Source organism: Rhinatrema bivittatum, chromosome 4 (genome assembly GCF_901001135.1).
Source record: "Rhinatrema bivittatum chromosome 4, aRhiBiv1.1, whole genome shotgun sequence".
Lineage (NCBI taxonomy): Eukaryota > Metazoa > Chordata > Amphibia > Gymnophiona > Rhinatrematidae > Rhinatrema > Rhinatrema bivittatum.
In genome coordinates, this window is record NC_042618.1 from 86,131,400 (window position 1) to 86,158,333 (window position 26,934).

Genomic DNA, 26,934 nt, shown 5'->3' on the forward strand with positions numbered 1-26,934 from the left:
CTCTGGCCAGGCATTATCCCCTCCCTATAGCACCTCTCAGGTTCTGGCCAGGCACTATCCCCTCCCTATAGCATCCCTGTGGCGCTGGCTGATGACAGAGTATGCGCTAGGCCTTCTGGTGCTCCTAAGAATGGGGAAAGCTGCGACTCCGGATGGTCAGAAATATATAACTGCAATTTAACCTAACATCATTAATATAATGTAATATAATGTAATATAATTGCAATCAGTAGATGTTTTTTTTTTAATATTTCATGCCTGTGCTTTTGTACAGAGTCCAGCTAGCATGGAGAACGCTTTGGTTTACTGTGATATCAACTTTCCAGTCATTGTATTGGTTTCATTTTCCAGCATGAAGTATAAAAGTTTCAGCAATAATAAAATAAAAGTCCCTGGATTCCTCTGAGCTTATACTAAGGGAAGAGAGAGTGACCTCAGTAATAGGCAAACAGCTGGGTCACAGTGGAGAGTCAGGAGCCCCTCAGGGAGAGGCAGAGATGGAGGAAGCCAGGGACCCGGCACTTTCCCCCGAGGATTCAAGGTCCTCAAGCTTCTGAGAAGCAAACATCTTATCCAAGAAAATCCTTTTCCCTTCTAGAGATTGCAGAAAATTAAATCCTTGGACAAAAGCTGCACCATTTTACAAATATGCAAAAAACCCAAAATCTGTCCCTAAAGATGCCTCACACTCAACCTGTTTCTTATTAGGGAACCTAAAACAGTGCAGTGAAGACTGGTGGCTGTGATGGTGAATGAGGAGGGTCTGGTGGTAGTGGCAGGGTGGTCACAAGGGCACAGCATATCAATATGGAGGAAGCAGAGCCGAATCAAAGCCTTCATCTGCCACATTTCAGGACACAGAAACCCTTCCAGCTTCAGGAGCAGCAATTCCCTTTCCATCCTGCCATTACAACACCGATCGTGCAGCTTACCTGGATCCTGTCCTCAGGCAGCTCCGTTTTCATGGCCAGCATCTCCCTGGCATAAACGTCTGGGTAATGAGCTTCATTGAAAGCTTTCTCCAACTCTTCCAGCTGATAAGACGTGAAGATGGTCCTGAGGGCATGAAAACTCATTGTTAATACAGTTCTTCCAGGGTAATGGATGAGGTGTCTCAGTAACACCAGAAGCTTCTGCACCCCGCCCCCTTGGGGATCAGAAAAGGAAGAAGGGTGACTGGAGGTCGGAGGGAGGGCAGGGCACCTGTTCTGACCCCCTACCACTCCAACATTCCCCAATTCCCTCCGTCTCTCACATCCTCACCCCATCCCACGTCACTGAAAGCAGACTGTGACCAGACTACTCCTCACGGGACCCCACCTGCCTTACTAACTACTCTCCAGCCTCCCTCCTCTTCATCCAGACTGCCTGAACGTGTTGTACAAGCTCTTCTCAAACCCCCTCTAGCCCTTATCCTACTTCCCAATGATTTCATGGCTAAGGCCAAAGGCCACTGCAGACCTTATCCTTCTTGACCTATCTCTGGCCTTCAACACCACTGATTTATTCGGCTATAAGATAGCCAAGTATATTCAACGGTGCGGCTGTGCCACTGAATATCTCAGCCAAGTTAGCACTAAATATCAACTTCACTGTTCTCAGTTTTCATGGCTCATCTCATCTTGGTTCTTTTCTTCCCTTTCACACTGCACTTTCAGTGTGACCTCTGGGGAAGCCTGTTCCTCAGCGCTACTATTTATTTATTCACTGTATATATTCTTCTATTTACATACTGCCCAATTCATATAAGACTCCAGGCAGGTTACAAAAACATAAAATACATAATAACATGTCAATGCAACATACACAACACATACACTAACAGAAAATACAAAATGTAAAATTATAGATGCACATCACATAAAACCAATCAACTAATCATTAGAATTTCTAATCTCCATTATTCAAAAGCTAAAATAAAAAAAACATGTTTTACTATGTTTGTGAAAGCTCAAATAATCAGTTATTGCTCAGATCTCACTTGATTTCAAGTTCCATAGTACTGGCTCCATATATGAGAAGGTTTTTTCCCCCTTGTCTCATTCAGCTTCACCTCAACTGGAGGAACGTGGCACCAATTTTCTTGCAAAGAAAGCTGAAGACCATTCTGCTAAATACTTTGGTGCCAATTCAGGTAAGTGTTTAAAAACTAAGCTAAGAATCTTAAAATACAGCTGCAACCAAAGCAAGTGAAACCGGGAACTATGACCCCGAGACGATGCAAGTGGCGGTATTTTCAAGAAGTTTCAATCTATGCATCAGTGCTTTAGTCATGCCTGCAGAAAAGGCATTACAGTAATCAGTGATAGCATGGAGAAAAGCAGCCACATCTTCTTCAGATAGATACATTCACAAATTGTGAAGGATTGTACAACGTTTGAAACTGAGGATTGGAAGTTAAACTGTGAATCATATATTATGCCCAAAATCCACACTTTGTGTTGTAAGTGAATTGTAATGCCTTTAATAGTATCACTGGCAGTTTCAGAATCAAAGATGGTTTCTTAATCTATAGACCTCCTGTTTTTGAAGGATTGGCTTTTAGCTTATGAACCATCAACCACCGCAAGATTTCCCTCAATCCCTGATTCTGTCTTCGCACTTGATCAAGGCATGAAGGAGCCAGTTCACAATGTAATTGAAGGTTGTCCACATAAATCTTGAATTGCCAGTTCAATTTCCTAATATATTTATATAAAGGTTAGACATAAATAAAGTGGCGATAATATTGATCCTTGGGTACCTCCCATCAGAAAAGGATGATTGTTTTCTAAAATAAATTCAAGCCAAGAAAAAGCAATACCAACAATTCCAGATGTCTTCCATAGACTCAACAAAATACCACGATGAAGGGTATGAAAGGCACTCTTCGGTGAAAAGCGACCACAACCGAATCCACCTCTTTTTCCAACTTCTCTTCCAGAATTGTCAACTAGAGTTACCAAAGTTGTCTCAGTACTAAAGTGCTTCCAAAATACAGATTAAATATTATCCAAACATCAAGATTCTTCTAACCACAAAGAAAGCTAAGAGGCAGCAGCCTTTTCATTAAGTTTTTCCTAGATGAGGCAAGTTTGAGACTGAGAGGCATGTACACCTGGTTTCTTAATCAGAGGACAAATAGTAATTTCCTTCAAAGCTGTTGGAAATATTTCTGATTGCAAATAAACATTAACAATCAATTACAAAGTTTTCAACAGAACATCTAAACTTTCTTTAACCAGAAAGGAAGGAAAGGGATCAAGGCAGCAACAACATTGCTCTTCTCTCTCTACATTTATTCCCTTGCTAATCTCATCCTCTCTCATAGTTTCCAGGACCACCTTTATGTTCATGACTCAGATCCACTTCCCTGCTCTTGAGCTCTCATTCAGCATCCATGCCCAAATCTCAGCCTCTTTGTCTGATATTGCCACTTGGATGTCCTGAAAGTGTGTTTGAACGTATCGAATTTAAAATCATCATGATTATATTTAAACTGCTTAACGCAAATACCTCTCATTGGTCGAATGCATTGCTTCAGATCTATAAACCTACTAGAGGGCTTAGATCATCGCAATTAAATTTGTTAGATGTTCCCTCTGTGCGACAAGCACGTTTATTTTTCACAAGAGAGACATCCTTTTCAATTGTTGCTTCATCCTTATGGAATCTTATTCCATTCGAATTACGCTCTCTGGATAATGTAAAAAAGTTTAAAAGACTGCTGAAAGATTTTCTACTCCATCTGCTTTTAATATTTTTTGAAAAATGTAATAACTCTATGAAGGCCAGAAGTTTAGTTCCAATTCTGGGACACCCAGATTGAGTTCCGCTCCAAGGTATGATGTATGGTATATTTCCAATCTTGTAACATCTAGATTGAGTTTTGCTCCGAGGTATTATGTATGGTACATCTCCATCTTGTAACATCTTGATGGAATTTGTATGAACATGCGTGAAATTGTATGGTTTCTATGGAATTTAATGATTGTTGTTAATGACAGTTGTCTGTCAAGTGTTCTTTTTTCTTTTAATATTATGCCTGTTTCTTGTAAATCGCCCAGACCTTGTTTGTGTAGGGTGTTTAATAAATTTTAATAAAATAAAAAAATGAAAGTCAACATGGCCAACACAGAACTCTTCCCCCCCCCCCCCCCCACTCCTTTCTGTAACCTGTGGATAACACTACCATCCTCCCAGTCCCCCTCAGCCCATATCCCTGGAGTTGATGTTGATTCCAGTCTCTCCTTCTCTGCACATATCTAAAGCAATGCAAAATCATGTTGGCGCTTTCTCTCTAACATCTCCAAAATCTGTCTCTTACTCTCCATAAACAGCATGGAAAACCTCACCCACTCTCTCATCACCTCCTGCTTAGAACATAAGAACATAAGAAAATGCCATAGTGGGTCAGACCAAGGGTCCATCAAGCCCAGCATCCTGTTTCCAACAGAGGCCAAAACCAGGCCACAAGAACCTGGCAAGTACCCAAAAACTAGGTCTATTCCATGTTACTGTTGCTAGTAATAGCAGTGGTTGTTATCTAAGTCAACTTAATTAATAGTAGGTAATGGACTTCTCCTCCAAGAACTTATCCAATCTTTTTTAAACACAGCTATACTAACTGCACTAACCACATCCTCTGGCAACAAATTCCAGAGTTTAATTGTGCGTTGAGTGAAGAAGAACTTTCTCCGATTAGTTTTAAATGTGCCCCATGCTAACTTCATGGAGTGCCCCCTAGTCTTTCTATTATCTAAAAGAGTAAATAACCGATCAGCTCACTCATCGTATTTCTTTCCAGATCATTTATAAATATATTATTTATTTATTTATTTATAATTTTTATATACCGACATTCTTACATTAAAATGCAAATCATACCGGTTTATATAAAACAGAAAAAGCAGGAAAAAATATTTCCATAGTCAAATACAGAGAACATATACAAATACAAATATTGAAAAGTACGGGTCCCAATACAGATCCCTGAGGCACTCCGCTGCCCACTCCCTTCCACTGAGAAAATTGCCCATTTAATCCTACTCTCTGTTTCCTGTCTTTTAGCCAGTTTGTAATCCACGAAAGGACATCGCCACCTATCCCATGACTTTTTACTTTTCCTAGAAGCCTCTCATGAGGAACTTTGTCAAATGCCTTCTGAAAATCCAAGTATACTACATCTACCGGTTCACCTTTATCCACATGTTTATTAACTCCTTCAAAAACGACTGCTTCAATGACTGCAACTTGCTTCTAACAGGAGTCCCACCAAATTATTTCTCACACCACTACAATCTATTGAAAAGTTGGCTGCGTGGTTCCTCTTCTGCTTTCATCGTTATGATCATGTAACCCATCTTCTCAAGTCACTTTGTTGGTTCCCCATCTGCTTCCACATACAATTCAAGCTTCTTGCACTCATGTACAAATGTCTTCATGCTGCAGCTCCTCATCATGCCCTACACTCTTTCTTAAGCACTCAGGCATTCATATCTGTGCCCTTATCTTCCATTTCCAAATCCTGCCTTCGTGCTTTCTTTCACCAAATGCCTAGAAAAATCTCCCTAAATTGGTGCATCTTGCTTCCTCCCTTGCCATAGTTAAATCCCATCTAAAAGCCCATTTTTTGACGCTGCTTTCAGTTCCTAATCTACCTCTTCTTTTTTTATTTATGCATTTATTAAATTACATATCAAGAACAATCTTGAATAACGAAAATATATATGAAGCGAAGTATACATTCTCAAATCCGAAAGTTTCTCATTAACAAAGGACAAAAAAACAACACTTCATCAAATTAAGTCCAAAAATACTTGGAATCCAGAACCTCCACTACAACATCAATAAAGAAAAAAGGAAAAGAGGAAATAATTCAGCACCACACTATTTATTTATTTATTTATTTATTTATTTATTTAACAGTTTTTTAATACCGACATTAAAGTACACATCATATCGGTTTACATAATAACAAAAAGGTGGAAATTACAAATAACAGGGGGAGGGGATGTGGAGAACTAAGAGAAACTGGGGGTCGGGGGGACCCCAACAATTTAGAGCAGGAACGAAGCAAGAGGAACGGTAACACATGGTTAAATAAGGTTTAAGAGTACAAAATATATATCATATATCTTATATTATACCCCTTTATTATATACTTATTATATATCTTATATTATACCCCTTTATTATACACTTATTATATATCTTTATTATACACTAAAGGGGTATAATATAAGAGAGAGAGGATATACTCAGCCATTTAGGCAGACAATGGTGAACTTTACATTATCCGATGTCTTTGTTATGAGTTACCCTTTTATCACTCAAAAATTGTGTTAATTGTGATGGGAGATAGAAAAGATATGAAGCCTCTTTATACTTAATAAAACATTTGCAGGGGAATTTTAGAAGAAAATAGGCCCCTATTTGCAGGACCTTAGGTCTAAGGAGCAAACATTGCTTCCTTTTTTTCTGTGTTATCTTGCACACATCAGGGAGAATCCTAACCTGCAAATTCAGAAAAGATTCAAGACGATGCCTGAAAAAAAGCTTCAATACCCAATCTTTGTCAGGTTCCAATACAAAAGTCGTTATCAGCTTGGGCTGAATCTGATGTCTCCAGGAGTTCGGAGATATTTAGGACAGGTGTAACTGACTCCTCTCCAGGATCCTCTGCAGACTCTGAGGTAGCTCTCTTTACTGCCCCAACCCGTCCCTTTTATACAAGGGGTAAGTAAAACGCCCGTATCAATGGTGGAATAGTTTCCTCAGTCACTTTTAGAATTACCAATAAATATCCTTTAAACATACCCTTTGGGGATATGTATGACCACTTAGGAAAGATCACAAAATGAAGATTCCTTCCTTTAAGGGCATTCTCGATGTTCTCCAGCTTACTCATCAAAAATGTATTATCTTTGATAAGGGAATCCTGCAAAGACTTATTAGAACTCACAATAGTCTTAACCTCGCCAATCTGCTGAGAAGAAACTTTAGTAGCATTTTCCAGCATCTGTATGTGAATTTCATGGTCATTTGATTCAGCTGGTTAGATATTACATTCCCCAGTCCTTCAATAGCTTCCCACAGTGATTCTAAAGTTACCTGGTTAGGTTTGACAAGAGAAAGCCGTGAACTTGGCATTAAAGGAGTAGAAGAATCTCTGATTATCATCCCCAAATGCTCTCCCATGGCTGAGCTTCTGGCCAACTCATCGTGCACCACTGGCACGGCGTCCACACTCTCTCCTCCCGGGTAAGAACTCCCTGCCTGGTATCTCTGACCGCCCGAAATTTCGGCAGGCGATGCTACCAGATTCACTTCCGGGTTCCTGAGCGTGGCAGGGTTCGCAGGCGCCTCTCTCACCATCGGGGACAGCGATGTATCTGAGTCCGGCGAGGGAACCTGAACTTCCTCCACGGTTCCCAGTCAACATGACTCCTCTCCCGATGAAATACCCCCTCGAACTACGTGGGCATCCATTGGGCCGCACTACCTTCCTCTGTTCCCTCCCCCCCCCCCACCTTCCCTTCCCCTACCTTCCCCTGTTCCCTCCCCCCTACCTTTTTCTTTGTTTTTCTTTTATTTCCAAACTTACTTCCGCTCTGGGGCTGAAATAAGTTGCACGCGCTGGCCGAGCAGCCGTGCAGAGGCCTGTGGCCATGCCTCGCTCCACCCCCGGACCTTCCCGCCCCTTTTTGCAAGCCCCGGGACTTTCACACATCCCGGGGCTTTACGCCTTTTGAAAATAGGCCCGGCGCACGTATGACCGGATACGCACGTAAATCCTCCGAAAATCCGTCCCTTTTTGTTTAGTAGAGGTTTTAATTGGCTCAAAATCCAAAGCTTGTGAAAACCAGATCTAATTAGTTTGCTTATGTGGATTTTCATTGTTAAATTTTCATCAATTTGGACTCCTAGATCTCTCACTTGAGTTACAGGTGTTACTTTGAAATTTCTGAGATCTATCCCTGGGGGTATTGTTTTTTGTGGGTTGCTGCTCAACAAATTATTTCATTTTTTTGAGGGTTCATTGAGAGTTTCCATTGAGCTAATTTTTCTTTTATTTTAATCATATATTCAGAAATTAGAGATGTTGTATTTTCAAAAGATTTTGTTAGGGGGATATGGAATTGTAGATCATCCGCATAAAGGAAAAAGTTTAAACCAAATCAGTTAGTAATTTGTATATGGGCAGCATGTAGATATTAAATAATGTTACTGATAGAACGGATCTTTGTGGTACACCAGTTGTGCTTTGGAAGGTGTCGGACAAGTAATTGTTGAGTTTTACTTGGAATGATCTGTCTGCGAGGAAAGAGGTGAATCATTTTAGTACATTTCCATCAATTCCAATGTTTTTCAACTGTTGGAAAAGTAGGTTATGGCCAACAGTGTCGAAGGCAGCTGTTAGCTCATTCAGGACTAGGCAGTATGATTCGTTTGAGTCAAAACCTCATAATATAGGATCAGTTAAGGATTGAAGAAGAGTTTCAGCTGAGTGATTTTTCCGGAATCCAAATTGGTTAGGGTAAAGTGTCTTATTGTCTTCAAAATGATTTTCAAGTTGGGTAAGGACTGCTTTTGAGTATTTTCGCAATGAAGGTTAAGTTGGAGATTGGAAGCAGAACAAAACGGTAGTGATCGGTGTGACAAGGGATTCTTTATTGGTATATTGCCCGACTCTGGCCGAGTTTCGCCGATTACGTGACACAGATTTTTCAGAAATTAACTCCATATATCTTGTTATTTTAATTTGGAACTACTGTCTGCACATCATTCACTAAGGATTCACAATTTATATGTTGTAACATTGAAGTGTTACATAAGATGAGTAACCATTGGTACAGTAGCCCTTGAGGCAGCTCCTGCGAGAGAGAAACTCGGCCAGAGTCGGGCAATATACCAATAAAGAATCCCTTGACACACCAATCACTACCATTTGTTCTGCTTCCAGCATCATTGATCGGCTTCCGATTTGTAAGTTGGAGATTGGACAGTAGTTATTCCAATCATCAGGTCTTCCAGATTTGTTTTTTAAAATTGGTTTTATAATTGCTTGTTTTAGACTTTGGGGCATATAACTTTCTGCAAGGGCAAGGTTGACTAGTTTTGTGATTGTAAGGGTTATTGTCTGGCTTACTTGTTTTAGCAAGCGGTTCAAGGGGATGTGTAGCAGGTTTTAGTTTTGCAATAATTTTGCTTATCTCCATTTTCAATACTCTGTCAAATGTTGACCATTTATCTTGTGCCGATAGATCTTCTGAAGCTATCAGAGGATTGGAATAGATGATTTGTTGAATCAGCATTTTGATTTTTTCTGTTAGTGCTATTGCATAATCATTACATGAAGTTTTTGTAAAATTAAAGTTCGTTGTATGATGTGAAGAAGGGTCTTTAGACTCTTAACTGTCTCAAACAAGAGTTTTCAGTGGAAAATTACTCCATGTATCTGGTTTGTGTAATATTCTTTTTTTAATTTGTTTGTAAGAGTGCAGTAATGGGATAGGTGAGATTTGTATCTTCTTAGTGATCCATCTGTAGGGTATTTTCGCCAACTTTTTTCTAGTTTTCTTAGTACTTTTTTAGACTCAGTTTATCATTATACCATTTTTCTCAGATTTTCTTTTGTAATGGGCTATACTCGTCTACAATTTCTTTGATCATATTTTCCCATGAATCAAATGCATCATAGCAGTTGTTCAGGTTTAAATCATTAATTTTGATCTCTAATGCACTAGTTAGTATTTCAATTTTTATTTTCTTTCTGAATGTTATGGTGTTTTTCATATCAGAGTTTTTAGTTATTGTTTTTTTGTATCTTAGATCAGCTATGATTAGCTGGTGATCAGACCATGGGATTGTTTTGTGTTTAGTGCATATATTGAAGTAATTAGGATTTGCGAATATTAAATCAATTGTGTTGCCGCATTGTGAGTGGCTTCAGAGATGTGTTGAGTCCATCCTAAGCCCTCCATTGTATCAAGGAAGAAGTCACAAGAGGGAGATCTTGATGAAACATTAACGTGTAGATTAAAGTCTCCTAAGATTATAGTTGTTTCTGGAGAATGAAATTCGTTTGTGAAAAGTTCAATAATGGGTGAGCAATCTTTTTGAAGTAGGCCAGGTGTGGAATATGCCAAACCAATATTAATTTGTTTTGATTTTGAGATAGCTACGTCATATGGAGGGTAAATTTTGATTTTTTTTTAATGTTAATTTAAGTTCTTTTTTGCAGATTATTAGTAAGCCTCCATCTTTTCTTTTTTGTCTTGGTATATGGAAAAGATCATAGCTAGGATGAGATAATTGGTTTAAGAGAACATTGTCCTTGTCGTTTAGCCATGTTTCAGTTATGCAGAATATTGTAGGTTGTTGTTCATCAATAATATCTTTGATAAGTGGGATTTTTTTTTAATTGATTGAACATTCAATAGTAGTAAGGTGAACAGTATGCAAGTTTTGAGTTTTTTTAATTTGTGGACTTAGTCGTGTGTTATAGAAATGTATCAATCTTGTTAAGGTTTTTGTTTATGTTGTTCAAAAGGTCACCACTTTTTCTATTACCTGTTATTGGATCTAGTTTGATTTTTGGATCCATGTTAGACTGTGATGATTCGGAGATGATGGTGGGAGAAAACAGAGTGGACGAGATCAATTGGTTTTTAGTGATATGTTATGTTAAGGTGTCTTTATGTAGTGGTGTCCTTGGGTGGTGTGGCAGTTTAATTAGGTGGAGATTTCAGGAGAGAATTTGTGTTGACGTCAGTTAAATCAGATGGTGAATTCAGGTTGAGATTTCATGAGGTGGTGGCATCCCCCCCCCCAGTTCTCTAATCAGTTTCATTGTAAAGCCCCGTTGGCTACTTTTTGTTCCATGGAAACTGATGTGATGTTTTCTTAACGAATGTCGGTATACAAAAAACTTTAAATAAAATAAAATAAAATAAAATAAAAAATTGACTTTTCCTGGTTCATGGTTTCAAAATAATTTAGTTATATGGGAGGATTCGGCGGTGCCTCAACGGATTATGGACGTAATCGCAGACCATCATAGCAATGAGGACATGCCATTTTGCAAGAATGATCGCCATTACACAATCGGAGATGAAGCCATATCACATCGGGTTGAAGAATTATGATGGCACAGAGGAGTGGCTTGATCGGGGCTGAGGACACACACTTTGCAGTCCTTAAGAACATAAGAACATGCCATACTGGGTCAGACCAAGGGTCCATCAAGCCCAGCATCCTGTTTCCAACAGTGGCCAATCCAGGCCATAAGAACCTGGCAAGTACCCAAAAACGAAGTCTATTCCATGTTACCATTGCTAATGGCAGTGGCTATTCTCTAAGGGGCGGATTTTCAGAGCCCTGCTCGCCTAAATCCGCCCAAAACCGGGCGGATTTAGGCGAGCAGGGCCCTGCGAGCCGGTGAGCCTATTTTACATAGGCCTACCGGCGCGCGCAAAGCCCCGGGACTCGCGTAAGTCCCGGGGTTCTCCGAGGGGGGCGTGTCGGGGGGCGGGCCCGGTTGTCGCGGCGTTTCGGGGGCGTGTCGGCAGCGTTTTGGGGGCGGATACAGGGGCGTGGCTACGGCCCGGGGTGGTCCGGGGGCGTGGCCGCGCCCTCCGTACCTGCCCCCAGGTCGCGGCCCGGCGCGCAAGAGGCCCGCTGGCGTGTGGGGATTTACTTCTCCCTCCGGGAGGCGTAAATCCCTGGAGAAAGGTAAGGGGGGGGTGTAGACAGGGCCGGGCGGGTGGGTTAGATAGGGGAAGGGAGGGGAAGAGGAGGGGAGGGCGTTAGAGGATTCCCTCCAAGGCCGCTCCGATTTCGGAGCGGCCTTGGAGGGAACGGGGGTAGGCAGCGCGGCTCGGCGCGCGCCGGCTATACAGAATTCATAGCCTTGCACGCGCCGATCCAGGATTTTAGTGGATACGCGCAGCTCCGCGCGTATCTACTAAAATCCCGCGTACTTTTGTTGGCGCCTGGAGCGCCAACAAAAGTACGCCAACGCGCATTGTTTAAAAATCTACCCCTAAGTGAACTTAATAGCAGGTAATGGACTTCTCCTCCAAGAACTTATCCAATCCTTTTTTAAACACAGCTATACTAACTGCACTAACCACATCCTTTGGCAACAAATTCCAGAGTTTAATTGTGCGTTGAGTAAAAAAGAACTTTCTCCAATTAGTTTTAAATGTGCCCCATGCTAACTTCATGGAGTGCCCCCTAGTCTTTCTACTATCCGAACATATAGAAAGACATGGTTTAATGGAACAAAGTCAGCATGGCTTTACCCAGGGTAAGTCTTGCCTCACAAATCTGCTTCACTTTTTTGAAGGAGTTAATAAACATGTGGATAAAGGTGAACCGGTAGATATAGTATACTTGGATTTTCAGAAGGCGTTTGACAAAGTTCCTCATGAGAGGCTTCTAGGAAAAGTAAAAAGTCATGGGATAGGTGGCGATGTCCTTTCGTGGATTGCAAACTGGCTAAAAGACAGGAAACAGAGAGTAGGATTAAATGGGCAATTTTCTCAGTGGAAGGGAGTGGACAGTGGAGTGCCTCAGGGATCTGTATTGGGACCCTTACTGTTCAATATATTTATAAATGATCTGGAAAGAAATACGACGAGTGAGATAATCAAATTTGCAGATGACACAAAATTGTTCAGAGTAGTTAAATCACAAGCAGATTGTGATAAATTGCAGGAAGACCTTGTGAGACTGGAAAATTGGGCATCCAAATGGCAGATGAAATTTAATGTGGATAAGTGCAAGGTGATGCATATAGGGAAAAATAACCCATGCTATAATTACACAATGTTGGGTTCCATATTAGGTGCTACAACCCAAGAAAGAGATCTAGGTGTCATAGTGGATAACACATTGAAATCGTCGGTTCAGTGTGCTGCGGCAGTCAAAAAAGCAAACAGAATGTTGGGAATTATTAGAAAAGGAATGATGAATAAAACGGAAAATGTCATAATGCCTCTGTATCGCTCCATGGTGAGACCGCACCTTGAATACTGTGTACAATTCTGGTCGCCGCATCTCAAAAAAGATATAATTGCGATGGAGAAGGTACAGAGAAGGGCTACCAAAATGATAAGGGGAATGGAACAACTCCCCTATGAGGAAAGACTAAAGAGGTTAGGACTTTTCAGCTTGGAGAAGAGACGACTGAGGGGGGATATGATAGAGGTGTTTAAAATCATGAGAGGTCTAGAACGGGTAGATGTGAATCGGTTATTTACTCTTTCGGATAGTAGAAAGACTAGGGGACACTCCATGAAGTTAGCATGGGGCACATTTAAAACTAATCGGAGAAAGTTCTTTTTTACTCAACGCACAATTAAACTCTGGAATTTGTTGCCAGAGAATGTGGTTCGTGCAGTTAATATAGCTGTGTTTAGAAAAGGATTGGATAAGTTCTTGGAGGAGAAGTCCATTACCTGCTATTAAGTTCACTTAGAGAATAGCCACTGCCATTAGCAATGGTTACATGGAATAGACTTAGTTTTTGGGTACTTGCCAGGTTCTTATGGCCTGGATTGGCCTCTGTTGGAAACAGGATGCTGGGCTTGATGGACCCTTGGTCTGACCCAGTATGGCATTTTCTTATGTTCTTATGTTCTTAAGTAAATAACCAATTCACATCTACCCGTTCTAGACCTCTCATGATTTTAAACACCTCTATCATATCCCCCCTCAGTTGTCTCTTCTCTTATTCAATAAACGGATGTCTTAGCTACAGGTTTGGTCCACTAAGATGCTGTTTCTTTTTCTTTTTTTCTTTTATTAGTAAGTGGGTCTTATGAACAATGTCATATTATCTAAGGAACTGCAGAACTTACAGATCAGGGGGAATAAAACTGTAATTCTTCATGATTCTTTTTTTTACTTGTCTTACCTTTTCCCTTTCACTGTCTCTTCAGTCGTGAGTCATATTGATTTCTCTATAACCCAGGACAATTTTGAATGGATGGTGTCCGGGCAGACTTCTTTTGTGACACACTTCCCTTCCTTAGATAACATGGAAGGACTTCTTTTGGTACTGTGTTCTTGGGGGATTGGGTGGAATAGGGAGGGAAGAGGGGGTAGGATCCTGTATACTCGCTCTACGGAACATATTAGATATAAAGTGCAGGACCATGATTACAGCATTATGTATGTATGTATGTACATTATGTATGTATGTATGTATGTACATTATGTATGTATGTATGGCTGGAGAGCCTGAGCTGGGGGGCTCTTAGGCCAGTTCTTACTATTTATTGTTGTACATTTATGATGTGTAGTAAGATAAGGCTACGACTCCTCATACGGTGAGACTTGCTAGTCTAAATGTGAACGGCCTAGGTACCCCAATCAAACGAGCAAAAGTGCTGCAACATTTGTGCAGAAATAAAATAGCCATCGCCTGCAGCCAAGAAGCTCACTTAACAGCTGAAAGTAAAAAGCTTTGACGTGATTGGGTGGGGCAAGTTTATTTCTCTCCAACGCAAGGTAAAAAAGCAGGGGTGGCAATTCTTCTTCATAGATCTCTTAACTTTCAATTACAATCAGAGATTAATGACTCAGCTGGCAGATATGCCATAATTACTGGCAAGCTAAATGGTAAGGAAATCACCCTGGTCCCAATTCACCTTCACCTACATTCTTCCACCAGTAAACGGTCAAATATTAAAAAACAAGCAAGGTTGGCTCCTAATAACAGGAGATTTTAATACAGTCCTGGACCCCCGTTTAGATAGATCATCATTCAGGGGAGATAGTAGTGTTACAAATGCTCCCAAAGGTCTAGCCAAATTTTGTAAACATCTGCAACTTTTAGATTACTGGAGGAATGTACACCCTGAGGAGAAGGATTATACTCATGTCTCTAAAACCCACAAAACATTCTCTCGTATCGACTACATTCTTGGAGACAAATCATTATTCCCATATGTTAAAGATACATATATAGGGCATGCGTGCGTTTCTGACCACGCATTAATATGGGCAGACATACAATTAGGAACACCAGCTCAGCAGACCAAATGGTGGCGATTCCCTGCATTCCTGAAAAATAGCAAAGAATTCCAGAAATTCCTTCAAGATAAATGGTTACTTTATAACGACACGAATGGCCAACTAAATCAGACCTGGGTTTATTTTGGGAAGCAAGCAAGTAAATAATGCGAGGGGAAATCATCTCTTACATACACGCCAGAAATAAAAAACTGAACTCTAAAATTTTACACTTAGAAAATGAGTTACACCAAGCTAAACAGCATATGATTCACACTCAGACTACAACCACGACACATATATATCACACCATTTTGGGGGAATTACAGGGGTACTTACAACAAAGGGCCATGAAGAGCTGTCAGTTTGCAGAACATAATTTTTTTCGATTTGGGAACAAAACTGGAAAATTACTAGCTAATCTAATTAGAGCGCAACGAAACAGGACCCATATAGATAAATTAAAAACACCTCAAGGAACCTGGTCTATCTAAGAAACGGATATTAGGGAGACTCTACAGTCGTTCTATGCTCATTTATACTCAGAGGACCGTATAGGGGGAGGAGCAGAAGAGGACCAATTCTTTAAAAATCTAGCCCTCCCTAAACTAACACAACCACAATTAGAGTTGCTTAATCAATTGATTACCCTGTCGGAATTAAACCAAGTCATCAAGAATAGTAAAGTGGGCAAAGCCCCTGGACCCGATGGGTTCTCATATGATTACTTTAAAATATTACAACCCCAAATTTCAGAACCGTTATGTGATTTCTTTAAAGCTGGCTTGAACATAGGAGCTTTCCCGCCTGATTTTAATAAAGCGCACATTACAGTCCTGCCCAAGCCGGGAAAGGACTTGTCCCAAGCAGCGTCCTACCACCCAATATCACTACTAAATTATGATTTTAAGCTGCTGGCTAACGTGTTAGCCTCTAGAATTAGCACAGTACTTGCACATCTCATCTCGAATAACCAAGTCAGTTTTGTAAAAGGTAGATCAGCTAGCTCTCATATTGTAAGCCTTACCACAGCTATGGCCTATTGCTCATCTCATCAGATAGAATCAATGGCGGCCAGTTTTGATTCGAAAAAGGCCTTTGATAGGGGGGCATAGCCTTATCTATTCTCAGTTTTGAGCAGATACGGATTCACAGGCAATATATTGCAATATGTAAGGCTCCTCTATCAAAACCCAACATCTGGCTCTATCACTTCATTTTTTACACCAAAGCAGGGGGGAGGGGGTCAGACAGGGGTTGCCCCCTGTCACCACTTCTATACATACCATAATTAGACCCATTATTACGAGTAATCACTGAAGATGCTGCAATTAAAGGACTTGAAATAGACAACACCTTTAAAATTGTGGCATTTGCAGACGATCTGCTCATCTTTTTGACAGACCCAGTTGTATCTCTTCCTTATGTATTAGACCACCAAACTAAGTTTGGATCCTTCTCAGGGCTAAAAATTAACAGGGGAAAGTCGGAAGCTATGCCAGTGTTTGGAAAACTACTTACAGCTTGGGGACAAAAGTTTCCCCTCAGATGGGTGGGTGCACACATAAAATACCTGGGAGTGTTGGTCACTTCAGACATTACAAACATTTATCGCACAAATATACATCCCATGCTGAAAAATCTCAAAGAACATCTGTCGAGATGGTCCCATTTACCTCTTTCTTTCACTGGAGGGCTACACTTGTTCAAAATGAATGAATTGCCTAAGAACATAAGAACATGCCATACTGGGTTAGACCAAGGGTCCATCAAACCCAGCATCCTGTTTCCAACAGTGGCCAATCCAGGCCATAAGAACCTGGCAAGTACCCAAAAACTAAGTCTATTCCATGTTACTGTTGCGGTGGTTAATATCTAAGTCAACTTAATTAATAGCAGGTAATTGACTTCTCCTCCAAGAACTTATCCAATCCTTTTTTAAACACAGCTATACTAACTGCACTAATCACATCCTCTGGCAACAAATTCCAGAGTTTAATTGTGCGTTGAGTAAAAAAGAACTTTCTCCGATTAGTTTTAAATGTGCCACATGCTAACTTCATGGAGTGCCCCCTAGTCTTTCTACTATCCGAAAGAGTAAATAACCGATTCACATCTACCCGTTCTAGACCTCTCATGATTTTAAACATCTCTATCATATCCCCCCCTCAGCCAGTCTCTTCTCCAAGCTGAAAAGTCCTAACCTCTTTAGTCTTTCCTCATAGGGGAGCTGTTCCATTCCCCTTATCATTTTGGTAGCCCTTCTCTGTACCTTCTCCATCGCAATTATATCTTTTTTGAGATGCGGCGACCAGAATTGTACACAGTATTCAAGGTGCGGTCTCACCATGGAGCGATACAGAGGCATTATGACATTTTCCGTTTTATTCACCATTCCCTTTCTAATAATTCCCAACATTCTGTTTGCTTTTTTGACTGCCGCAGCACACTGAACCGACGATTTCAATGTGTTATCCACTATGACTCCTAGATCTCTTTCCTGGGTTGTAGCACCTAATATGGAACCCAACATTGTGTAATTATAGCATGGGTTATTTTTCCCTATATGCCTCACCTTGCACTTATCCACATTAAATTTCATCTGCCATTTGGATGCCCAATTTTCCATTCTCACAAGGTCTTCCTGCAATTTATCACAATCTGCTTGTGATTTAACTACTCTGAACAATTTTGTGTCATCTGCAAATTTGATTATCTCACTCGTCGTATTTCTTTCCAGATCATTTATAAATATATTGAAAAGTAAGGGTCCCAATTCAGATCAGCTGAGGCACTCCACTGTCCACTCCCTTCCACTGAGAAAATTGTCCATTTAATCCTACTCTCTGTTTCCTGTCTTTTAGCCAGTTTGCAATCCACAAAAGGAAATCGCCACCTATCCCATGACTTTTTACTTTTCCTAGAAGCCTCTCATGAGGAACTTTGTCAAAAGCCTTCTGAAAATCCAAGTATACTATGGTACTCAGATATGGAGAGAACACAGATTCCCTAATCCTTTACAAGTGAACATATATATAGGGAATCTAGACACTTTTTACCCAATTGTATTCAATATAGAGTAAGAAAATTTCTTCAATGACATGAACTTACATCATAAAATGTCATACTTTATCTTTTTTGTTCATAAATACATTATCAAACATACACTTTTAATCGACAGTACAATCTCAATACATACGTGTCCAAAATACAAAAACCTGAGTGAGAATTTTTCAATCAACACATCTCTATAACACAGATATACCAGAGAACATGGACGAATTATATCTATTCAGAAACAATATGCTAAAACACCCATATACACACATACTCCTTCATTCCTCATACACTCCCCCACCCAATATAAAATTGTAATGTACCAATTTTTTAGACGAGCCCAAAGGCCACACTCTACCTCATTAGTATGTAACTCATATTAACATAATTATAACTAATCCCACGCTGGTTCCTTCCCAATGCCCTGTTTTCAATCTTCCAGATGCCCTATTATCAATTTCCCACACTGGGTTCTGCCACTGTATCAACCAGGATCTTCTCAACCCTATTATCAATTTCCCACACTGTGTTCTGCCACTATATCAGCCAGGGTCTTCTCAATATGTTTGTGTCCACATAGGATCCCTTCAATGCGTCCCTACAAGTATCCTTGTTTTGACTCAGCTTCTTCAGGGGACGGCTTATGCCCAAACCAGACAAAAAACTAGCGCCTCCTTTCTCCCCAAGACCTCAGTCCAAAGACAAAATTGAAAAACAATTAAAAAACAATAACTCTCAAAAATGTCACAATACCCTTTTCCAGTCCACAACTCACTTCCTCCAGTATTCTCAAAAAAACAGCTTCTATTCACCAGCTTAACTTCAATTCAACCTATAATAAAAACATTAGATTAAAGTTCTTTGTTCATATATCACAGTTCAAAATTCTTATTTAGAATATCAATATACTCTAACCTTCCATGTTACTTCAACATTTTTCAAAGCAACTTCATATAATGACTCCACATCATCCGTTTCAATATCCAACTCACGTGTACCTATTCAAACACAAGGTCCACAAGATAACATCCACTACAAACACTTCCAAATAGCTCAAGTTGACACAAAATTCTAACAATCATTTATCCAGTCTTACCTTACATACAACTTCCACAATTTCAACTTTCGCTATACCGACAAATATCTCACTCCAACCAAGAACTGCTCAATACAGCAAACTTGAATTTTTCAACTCATGGTGTCAGTAACCTCATGGCGTCTAGCTGCCTGTTTTAAGATAGCATTCATCAACCACACCCAATAACTCCACCCCACGCATGACACGCACACAAACAACCAATGAAAACTAAGGGGTAGATTTTATAAAAGTACACCGGATTTTAATAGATACGCGCGCAAGGCTGCGCAAAATAGGCCTCGGAGGGAACTTTCCTTCCACACCCCCCCCCCTGCACCTTCCCCTCCCTTCCCCTAACTAACCCGCCCCCCGGCCCTAACTAATTCCCCCCCACCTTTATCGTGAAAGTTACGCTTGCCCAAGGCAGGCGTAACTTGCACGCGCCGGGCCGGCTGTCGGTGCGCCATGGTCCAGTCTGGGGGCTGGTCCGGAGGCCACGGCCTCGCCCCCAGAATGCCCCCGATGATGCACCAGCCGCGACACGCCCCCAGCACGCCCCCCAGGAAAGCCCCGGGACTTACGTGCATCCCGGGGCTTTGCGCGTGCCGGCGGCCTATGCAACATAGGCTCGGCACGTGCAGGGGGAGCTTGGGGCAGGTTTTCAGGGGTACGCGCATATCTTATGCGCATACCCATTTGAACATATGCCCCTAAGTCTTCTCCACTACCTCACGGCGTAACTCGAACAACCCATTCACAACATTACCTGCTATTAAGTTCACTTAGAGAATAGCCACTGCCATTAGCAATGGTTACATGGAATAGACTTAGTTTTTGGGTACTTGCCAGGTTCTTATGGCCTGGATTGGCCACTGTTGGAAACAGGATGCTGGGCTTGATGGACCCTTGGTCTGACCCAGTATGGAATTTTCTTATGTTCTTATGTTCTTATGACTCCAACGTAACCATTCACTACGTAACTCCCACGTACCCAATCACAACGTGACTCAAACGTACCCATTCAATGCGTAACTCTCTAGTTAACAGATTCAAGTCCATGTCTGCCTCTTGCTCTTGTGAACATTTCACCCCTTAGGCTTTTCAAGACCTCCCACAGTCATTGCTTCCTCACTTGGTATCTCAATGGGTTTTATTTTGTCTGGGATCCTGGGAAGACGCTCTCTGTCTGTGCACTGCTCCACCACACGTGAGAGGAGTCCTTCCTGGGGAAGGTAAGTACAGGTGCAGACAACATACTCCGATCTTCACCAGCACCTACAGAAATGCAGCTGCAAGTGAACATGGGCAACATGACGCAAAGCCAAAGTGCACAGGGATTTTTACTTTGAAATTGTTACAAATCCCACAGGCAAAAAGTAGGTGTGGTCTTTGTGTGATGCAGACATTACAAATTGTCCCTGCTGGGGGGCGGATCCAAGATGGCCGCTTGTGAGGTATGCTCGGATTTTGGGCTCCATTGAGAGGACTAAATTTAAGATTTCTGGCGGCAACTTACCTGCTATGGGAAGGAAACGTAAGCCGAAGGGGGAGCCATACCCTGCGGCCCCCCCAATAGTAACCGTTACTGGGCCAATGGATGCCCATATCATGCGAAGATATTCAGATACAGGACGACAACCGCTGGAGAGTGGGGGAGGAGAAGAGGTGCTCCGCTCTCTCCCTGTTCCTTATCTCCTTTAGTCCTGTTGAGGGATCCCCACCGATCAACCCAGCCGGAGACCAAAGTGTCGAGAGGCGGAGCTCAGCAGGGGTCGACGGGACTGCAACCATGACTGAGAGCTCAGTGGGAACATCAGAGCAAACTGGAGTTGGAGGCGAATTACGGCTGGAGGAGGCTGTTGGTGATGAAGGAACATTTCCAGAGAGAAGTTTATCAACTGGGGTAAGACCTGAAGTTTTTACCCTTGAGACAATTTGGGATTCTATAATAGAGATGAAACCTTCTATATTGTCTCAGTTACAGCCTATGAATGCCAAGATTAAGGAAATGGAAGATAAAATTAAAGTAATAGACAATGCTAATTCTGAGTTAGAATAGCAAACACAGACTAACAGAGTCCAAATCCTAGAAATGCATTCAAATTCAATCTGCTATTATAAAGGAAAGGAAGATGGTTTCAACGAATTAGAAAATCTGGAAAATGTGGCTAGATGCCGCAATTTAAGATTTATACATTTTCCACAACTTATGTTAAGTTCACCAAGAGAAATTTTTAAAAGATTTCTGCGGGAAATTTTGCATATAGAGGAAAATGCAATACCTCCAATCTTTAAGATATACGATCTTCCGAAACAAAAGAGATCTACTGCGCAAAATGAAGCAATTACACCTTTAACATCTGTTCCCGAGCAACCTTTGAACGTTTCAGAACTCCTGGAAACTTCAGATACAGAATTAGCTATTCCTGCTACTTTGATTGGGACTCTTGCCCTTGAACATGACAAAGAGTGGCTTCTGAGATTATGTTTAAGACATAGAAAAGATTCATTCTTGGGTTTCAATGTTAGAGCTTTCCCAGACGTTTCACGAGAGACCCAAAAGCTTAAGGCCACAAGTGCTAACAACTGGATGGATTTTCTTTCTCAAGTTTCCATGCAAATGAATGCTCAAACATGCAAATGATATTTATATTTTCTTTGATCCCCCCCCACCCCATTAAAACAATTCTTAGTGGGAAAGGTTCCTCCAGATACAAAGCTACCAGTACCGAACTAGCGGGTCCCTCATGATAAGTGATTCTCTCTCACTGCAGCCAGCGTCTTTCTTTTCCTGATTCATTGTATGTAAAGATCACCTTCAGTAGAGTAATCCTAACCCCCCAGGTTTAGAGGAATTTAAATCAGAGTATTCAAGCTTTAGTAGAGTGATGTGTTTATTTCCTTTATGATTATTCTTTATGACTACTTCTGCATTTCTCATTCAAGAGTGATCTTGCAAATTGTTTAAAATGCATAAAGAAAGAAAGTTGTCCCTGCCCCTATGCTTCCTGGTAGTCACTTAAGCCATGATTCAGTCGCTGAGGTAGAGAGAAAACAGCTTTCTTTCCCCTGAGAAACAGATGAAAATCCTGCTCAGGACCTGGGAAGTATTAATGTCCTCTGGGGCGGATGTGAAAGCAGGGTTACAGTACGGGCTGAGAAACGCTTGCCCCTCATCTTCCCTCTAACCCCTGGGTGAGGGGCTCTGCCTGTGCAACATTTCAGCAATCACCCACCCCACATCCATTTACTCCCTAAGCAGCCCGCCCTCAGCTACTGCCATTTATTGGCTGGGGGGTGGAGTTAACTGCAATTTTAAATAAAGAAACCCACTGCCCATCACTAAATACCCAACAGCAGATCACCTCAAAGTTACCTGCACACAGATTAAATACCCCACACCAGATCACATCAAAGTTACATGCACACAGATTAAATACCCCATACCAGATCACATCAAAGTTACATGCACACAGATTAAATACCCCACACCAGATCACATCAAAGTTACAAGCACACAGATTAAATACCCCATACCAGATCACATCAAAGTTACATGCACACAGATTAAATACCCCATGCCAGATCACCTCAAAGATACATGCACACAGATTAAATACCCCACACCAGATCACCTCAAAGATACATGCACACAGATTAAATACCCCACACCAGATCACCTCAAAGTTACATGCACACAGATTAAATACCCCATACCAGATCACATCAAAGTTACATGCACACAGATTAAATACCCCATGCCAGATCACCTCAAAGATACATGCACACAGATTAAATACCCCACACCAGATCACCTCAAAGATACATGCACACAGATTAAATACCCCACACCAGATCACCTCAAAGTTACATGCACACAGATTAAATACCCCACACCAGATCACCTCAAAGTTACAAGCACACAGATTAAATACCCCACACCAGATCACCTCAAAGTTACATGCACACAGATTAAATACCCCACGCCAGATCACCTCAAAGTTACATGCACACAGATTAAATACCCATACCAGATCACATCAAAGTTACAAGCACACAGATTAAATACCCCACGCCAGATCACCTCAAAGTTACATGCACACAGATTAAATACCCCACACCAGATCACATCAAAGTTACAAGCACACAGATTAAATACCCCACGCCAGATCACCTCAAAGTTACATGCACACAGATTAAATACCCACGCCAGATCACCTCAAAGATACATGCACACAGATTAAATACCCCACACCAGATCACCTCAAATTTACATGCACACAGATTAAATACATAGAAACATAGAAACATAGAAACATAGAAATGACGGCAGAAGAAGACCGAATGGCCCATCCAGTCTGCCCAGCAAGCCTCACACATTTTTTCTCTCATTCTTATCTGTTTCTCTTAGCTCTTTGTTCTATTCCCCTTCCACCCCCACCATTAATGTAGAGAGCAGTGATGGAGCTGCATCCAAGTGAAATATCTAGCTTGATTAGTTAGGGGTAGTAGGGGCAGTAACCGCCGCGATAAGCAAGCTACACCCATGCTTATTTGTTTTTACCCAGATTATGTTATACAGCCCTTATTGGTTGTTTATCTTCTCCCCTGCCGTTGAAGCCGGGAGCTATGCTGGATATGCGTGAAGTATCAGTTTTTTTTCTTCTCCCCTGCCGTTGAAGCAGAGAGCTATGCTGGATATGCATTGAAAGTGAAGTATCAGGCACATTTGGTTTGGGGTAGTAACCGCCGTAACAAGCCAGCTACTCCTCGCTTTGTGATTGCGAATCCTTTTTTTCTTCACGCCTGTCGTTGAAGCTATGCAGGATATGCGTGAAGCATCAGTTTTTTGTTTTTGTTTTTGGTTTTTTTTTTTCCCCTGCCGTTGAAGCAGAGAGCTATGCTGGAAATGGGTGATGTATCAGTCTTTCTCCCATGCCAATGAAGCAGAGAACCATGCTGGATATGCATGGAAAGTGAAGTATCAGGCACATTTGGTTTGGGGTAGTAATACCCCACGCCACATCACCTCAAAGTTACATGCACACAGATTAAATACCCCACACCAGATCACCTCAAAGATACATGCACACAGATTAAATACCCCACACCAGATCACCTCAAAGATACATGCACACAGATTAAATACCCCACGCCAGATCACCTCAAAGATACATGCACACAGATTAAATACCCCACACCAGATCACCTCAAAGTTCCATGCACACAGATTAAATACCCCACGCCACATCACCTCAAAGTTACATGCACACAGATTAAATACCCCACGCCACATCACCTCAAAGTTACATGCACACAGATTAAATACCCCATGCCAGAATACCTCAAAGATACATGCACACTGATTAAATACCCCACCCCAGATCACCTCAAAGATACATGCACACAGATTAAATACCCCACGCCAGATCACCTCAAAGTTACATGCACACAGATTAAATACCCCACACCACATCACCTCAAAGTTCCATGCACACAGATTAAATACCCCACGCCACATCACCTCAAAGTTACATGCACACTGATTAAATACCCCACGCCACATCACCTCAAAGTTACATGCACACAGATTAAATACCCCACGCCAGATCACCTCAAAGTTACATGCACACAGATTAAATACCCCATGCCAGATCACCTCAAAGATACATGCACACTGATTAAATACCCCACACCAGATCACCTCAAAGATACATGCACACAGATTAAATACCCCACGCCAGATCACCTCAAAGTTACATGCACACAGATTAAATACCCCACGCCAGATCACCTCAAAGATACATGCACACAGATTAAATACCCCACGCCAGATCACCTCAAAGATACATGCACACAGATTAAATACCCCACGCCAGATCACCTCAAAGATACATGCACACAGATTAAATACCCCACGCCAGATCACCTCAAAGTTACATGCACACAGATTAAATACCCCACGCCAGATCACCTCAAAGATACATGCACACAGATTAAATACCTCATGCCAGATCACCTCAAAGTTACATGCACACAGTTTAAATACCCCATGCCAGATCTCCTCAAAGTTACATTCACGGAGTTTAAATACCCCATGCCAGATCACCTCAAGGATACATGCACACAGATTAAATACCCCATGCCAGTTCACCTCAAAGATACATGCACATAGATTAAATACCCCAAGCCAGATCACCTCAAAGATACATGCACACAGATCAAATACCCCACACCAGATCACCTCAAAGATACATGCACACTGATTAAATACCCCACACCAGATCACCTCAAAGTTACATGCACACTGATTAAATACCCCACACCAGATCACCTCAAAGATACATGCACACTGATTAAATACCCCATGCCAGATCACCTCAAAGATACATGCACACTGATTAAATACCCCACACCAGATCACCTCAAAGTTACATGCACACAGATTAAATACCCCATGCCAGATCACCTTAAAGATACATGCACATAGATTAAATACCCCACTCCAGATCACCTCAAAGATACATGCACACAGATTAAATACCCCACACCAGATCACCTCAAAGATACATGCACACTGATTAAATACCCCACACCAGATCACCTCAAAGATACATGCACACCGATTAAATACCCCACACCAGATCACCTCAAAGATACATGCACATAGATTAAATACCCCACTCCAGATCACCTCAAAGTTACATGCACACTGATTAAATACCCCACACCAGATCACCTCAAAGTTACATGCACACAGATTAAATACCCCACACCAGATCACCTCAAAGATACATGCACACAGATTAAATACCCCACACCAGATCACCTCAAAGATACATGCATACTGATTATGTTTGAACATTTTATTAAAGTTTTGCAAAAATAGTATTACAACACTGAGTAGAGTGTGTTCCTTAACCCCACTCAGAGCTAAACAGCAACAAAAAACTTTCAGCTGTTCCTCCCCCGCCTGCCCCCATCCCCCCACCAAAACAAAAAAAAAAAACAGAGGTGTGAGTGACATGCTATCAGAGCAGTTTAAGCCTGCTGGATTGAACATGCAAGAGAAACTACGCGGTTAATCGTTCACTACCCGACTACGTGCATGATGTGGAAGAGACTGAATGTAGGCTTGCCAAACCTCAAGAAATCACCGCCGTCTGCTTGGTGACATCTGGGATGCTAGACCCTCCATGGTCATCATGACATGTAGACAATTCCTTAAGGCCCAGAAGGATGGATTATCCGAAGAACGCCAGACCAATAAGATAATCTTCTTACCTACAAGACACGCTTTGCGTAATAACATGCGTGAGCCAGGATCTCGAATCCGAATCGGGGATATACACCCGAATAATAACCAGTAAGGAGTAACAGGGAAAGCTGTGTCCAATATATCAGCCATATAATCCGCTACGCGGTGCCAAAATCGCTGTATGGGAGGGCAAGCCCAGAATGCATGGGATAAGGTACCCAGAGCATGGCCACAGCGGGAGCAGCCAGCTGATGTGGCTATAGTATAATGAAAAGCTACTTGTGGTGACACATATGCCCGACTCAGGAATTTAAATTGCATTTCTCTATAATACAAATTGGTCGAGATCCTGGCTACATGCCGAAAACATGTTCTCAATATAGAGTGAGTAACAACAAAGTCGCCATCTCTGTTCCAACGTGATTCTAAAGTGCTACAAATATCGACCTCCAAACGCTTCTGTATATGCTTGTAATAAGCTTACAAAGATGGGGCTATTGTTTTCTCAAAATGGAATACCTGATCTAGGGCTTGGAAC

At 41.5% G+C, this 26,934-nt stretch overlaps 1 protein-coding gene across 1 annotated transcript in view; it reads right to left on the bottom strand.

Moving 5' to 3' along the window:
• LOC115089351 (visual system homeobox 2-like) overlaps window positions 1-26,934 on the bottom strand; it is a 205,117-nt gene that overhangs the window by 126,287 nt on the left and 51,896 nt on the right. Inside the window, 1 exon segment of the mRNA XM_029597440.1 lies at window positions 933-1,056. Within this exon segment, the coding sequence (XP_029453300.1) occupies window positions 933-1,056 (124 nt within the window).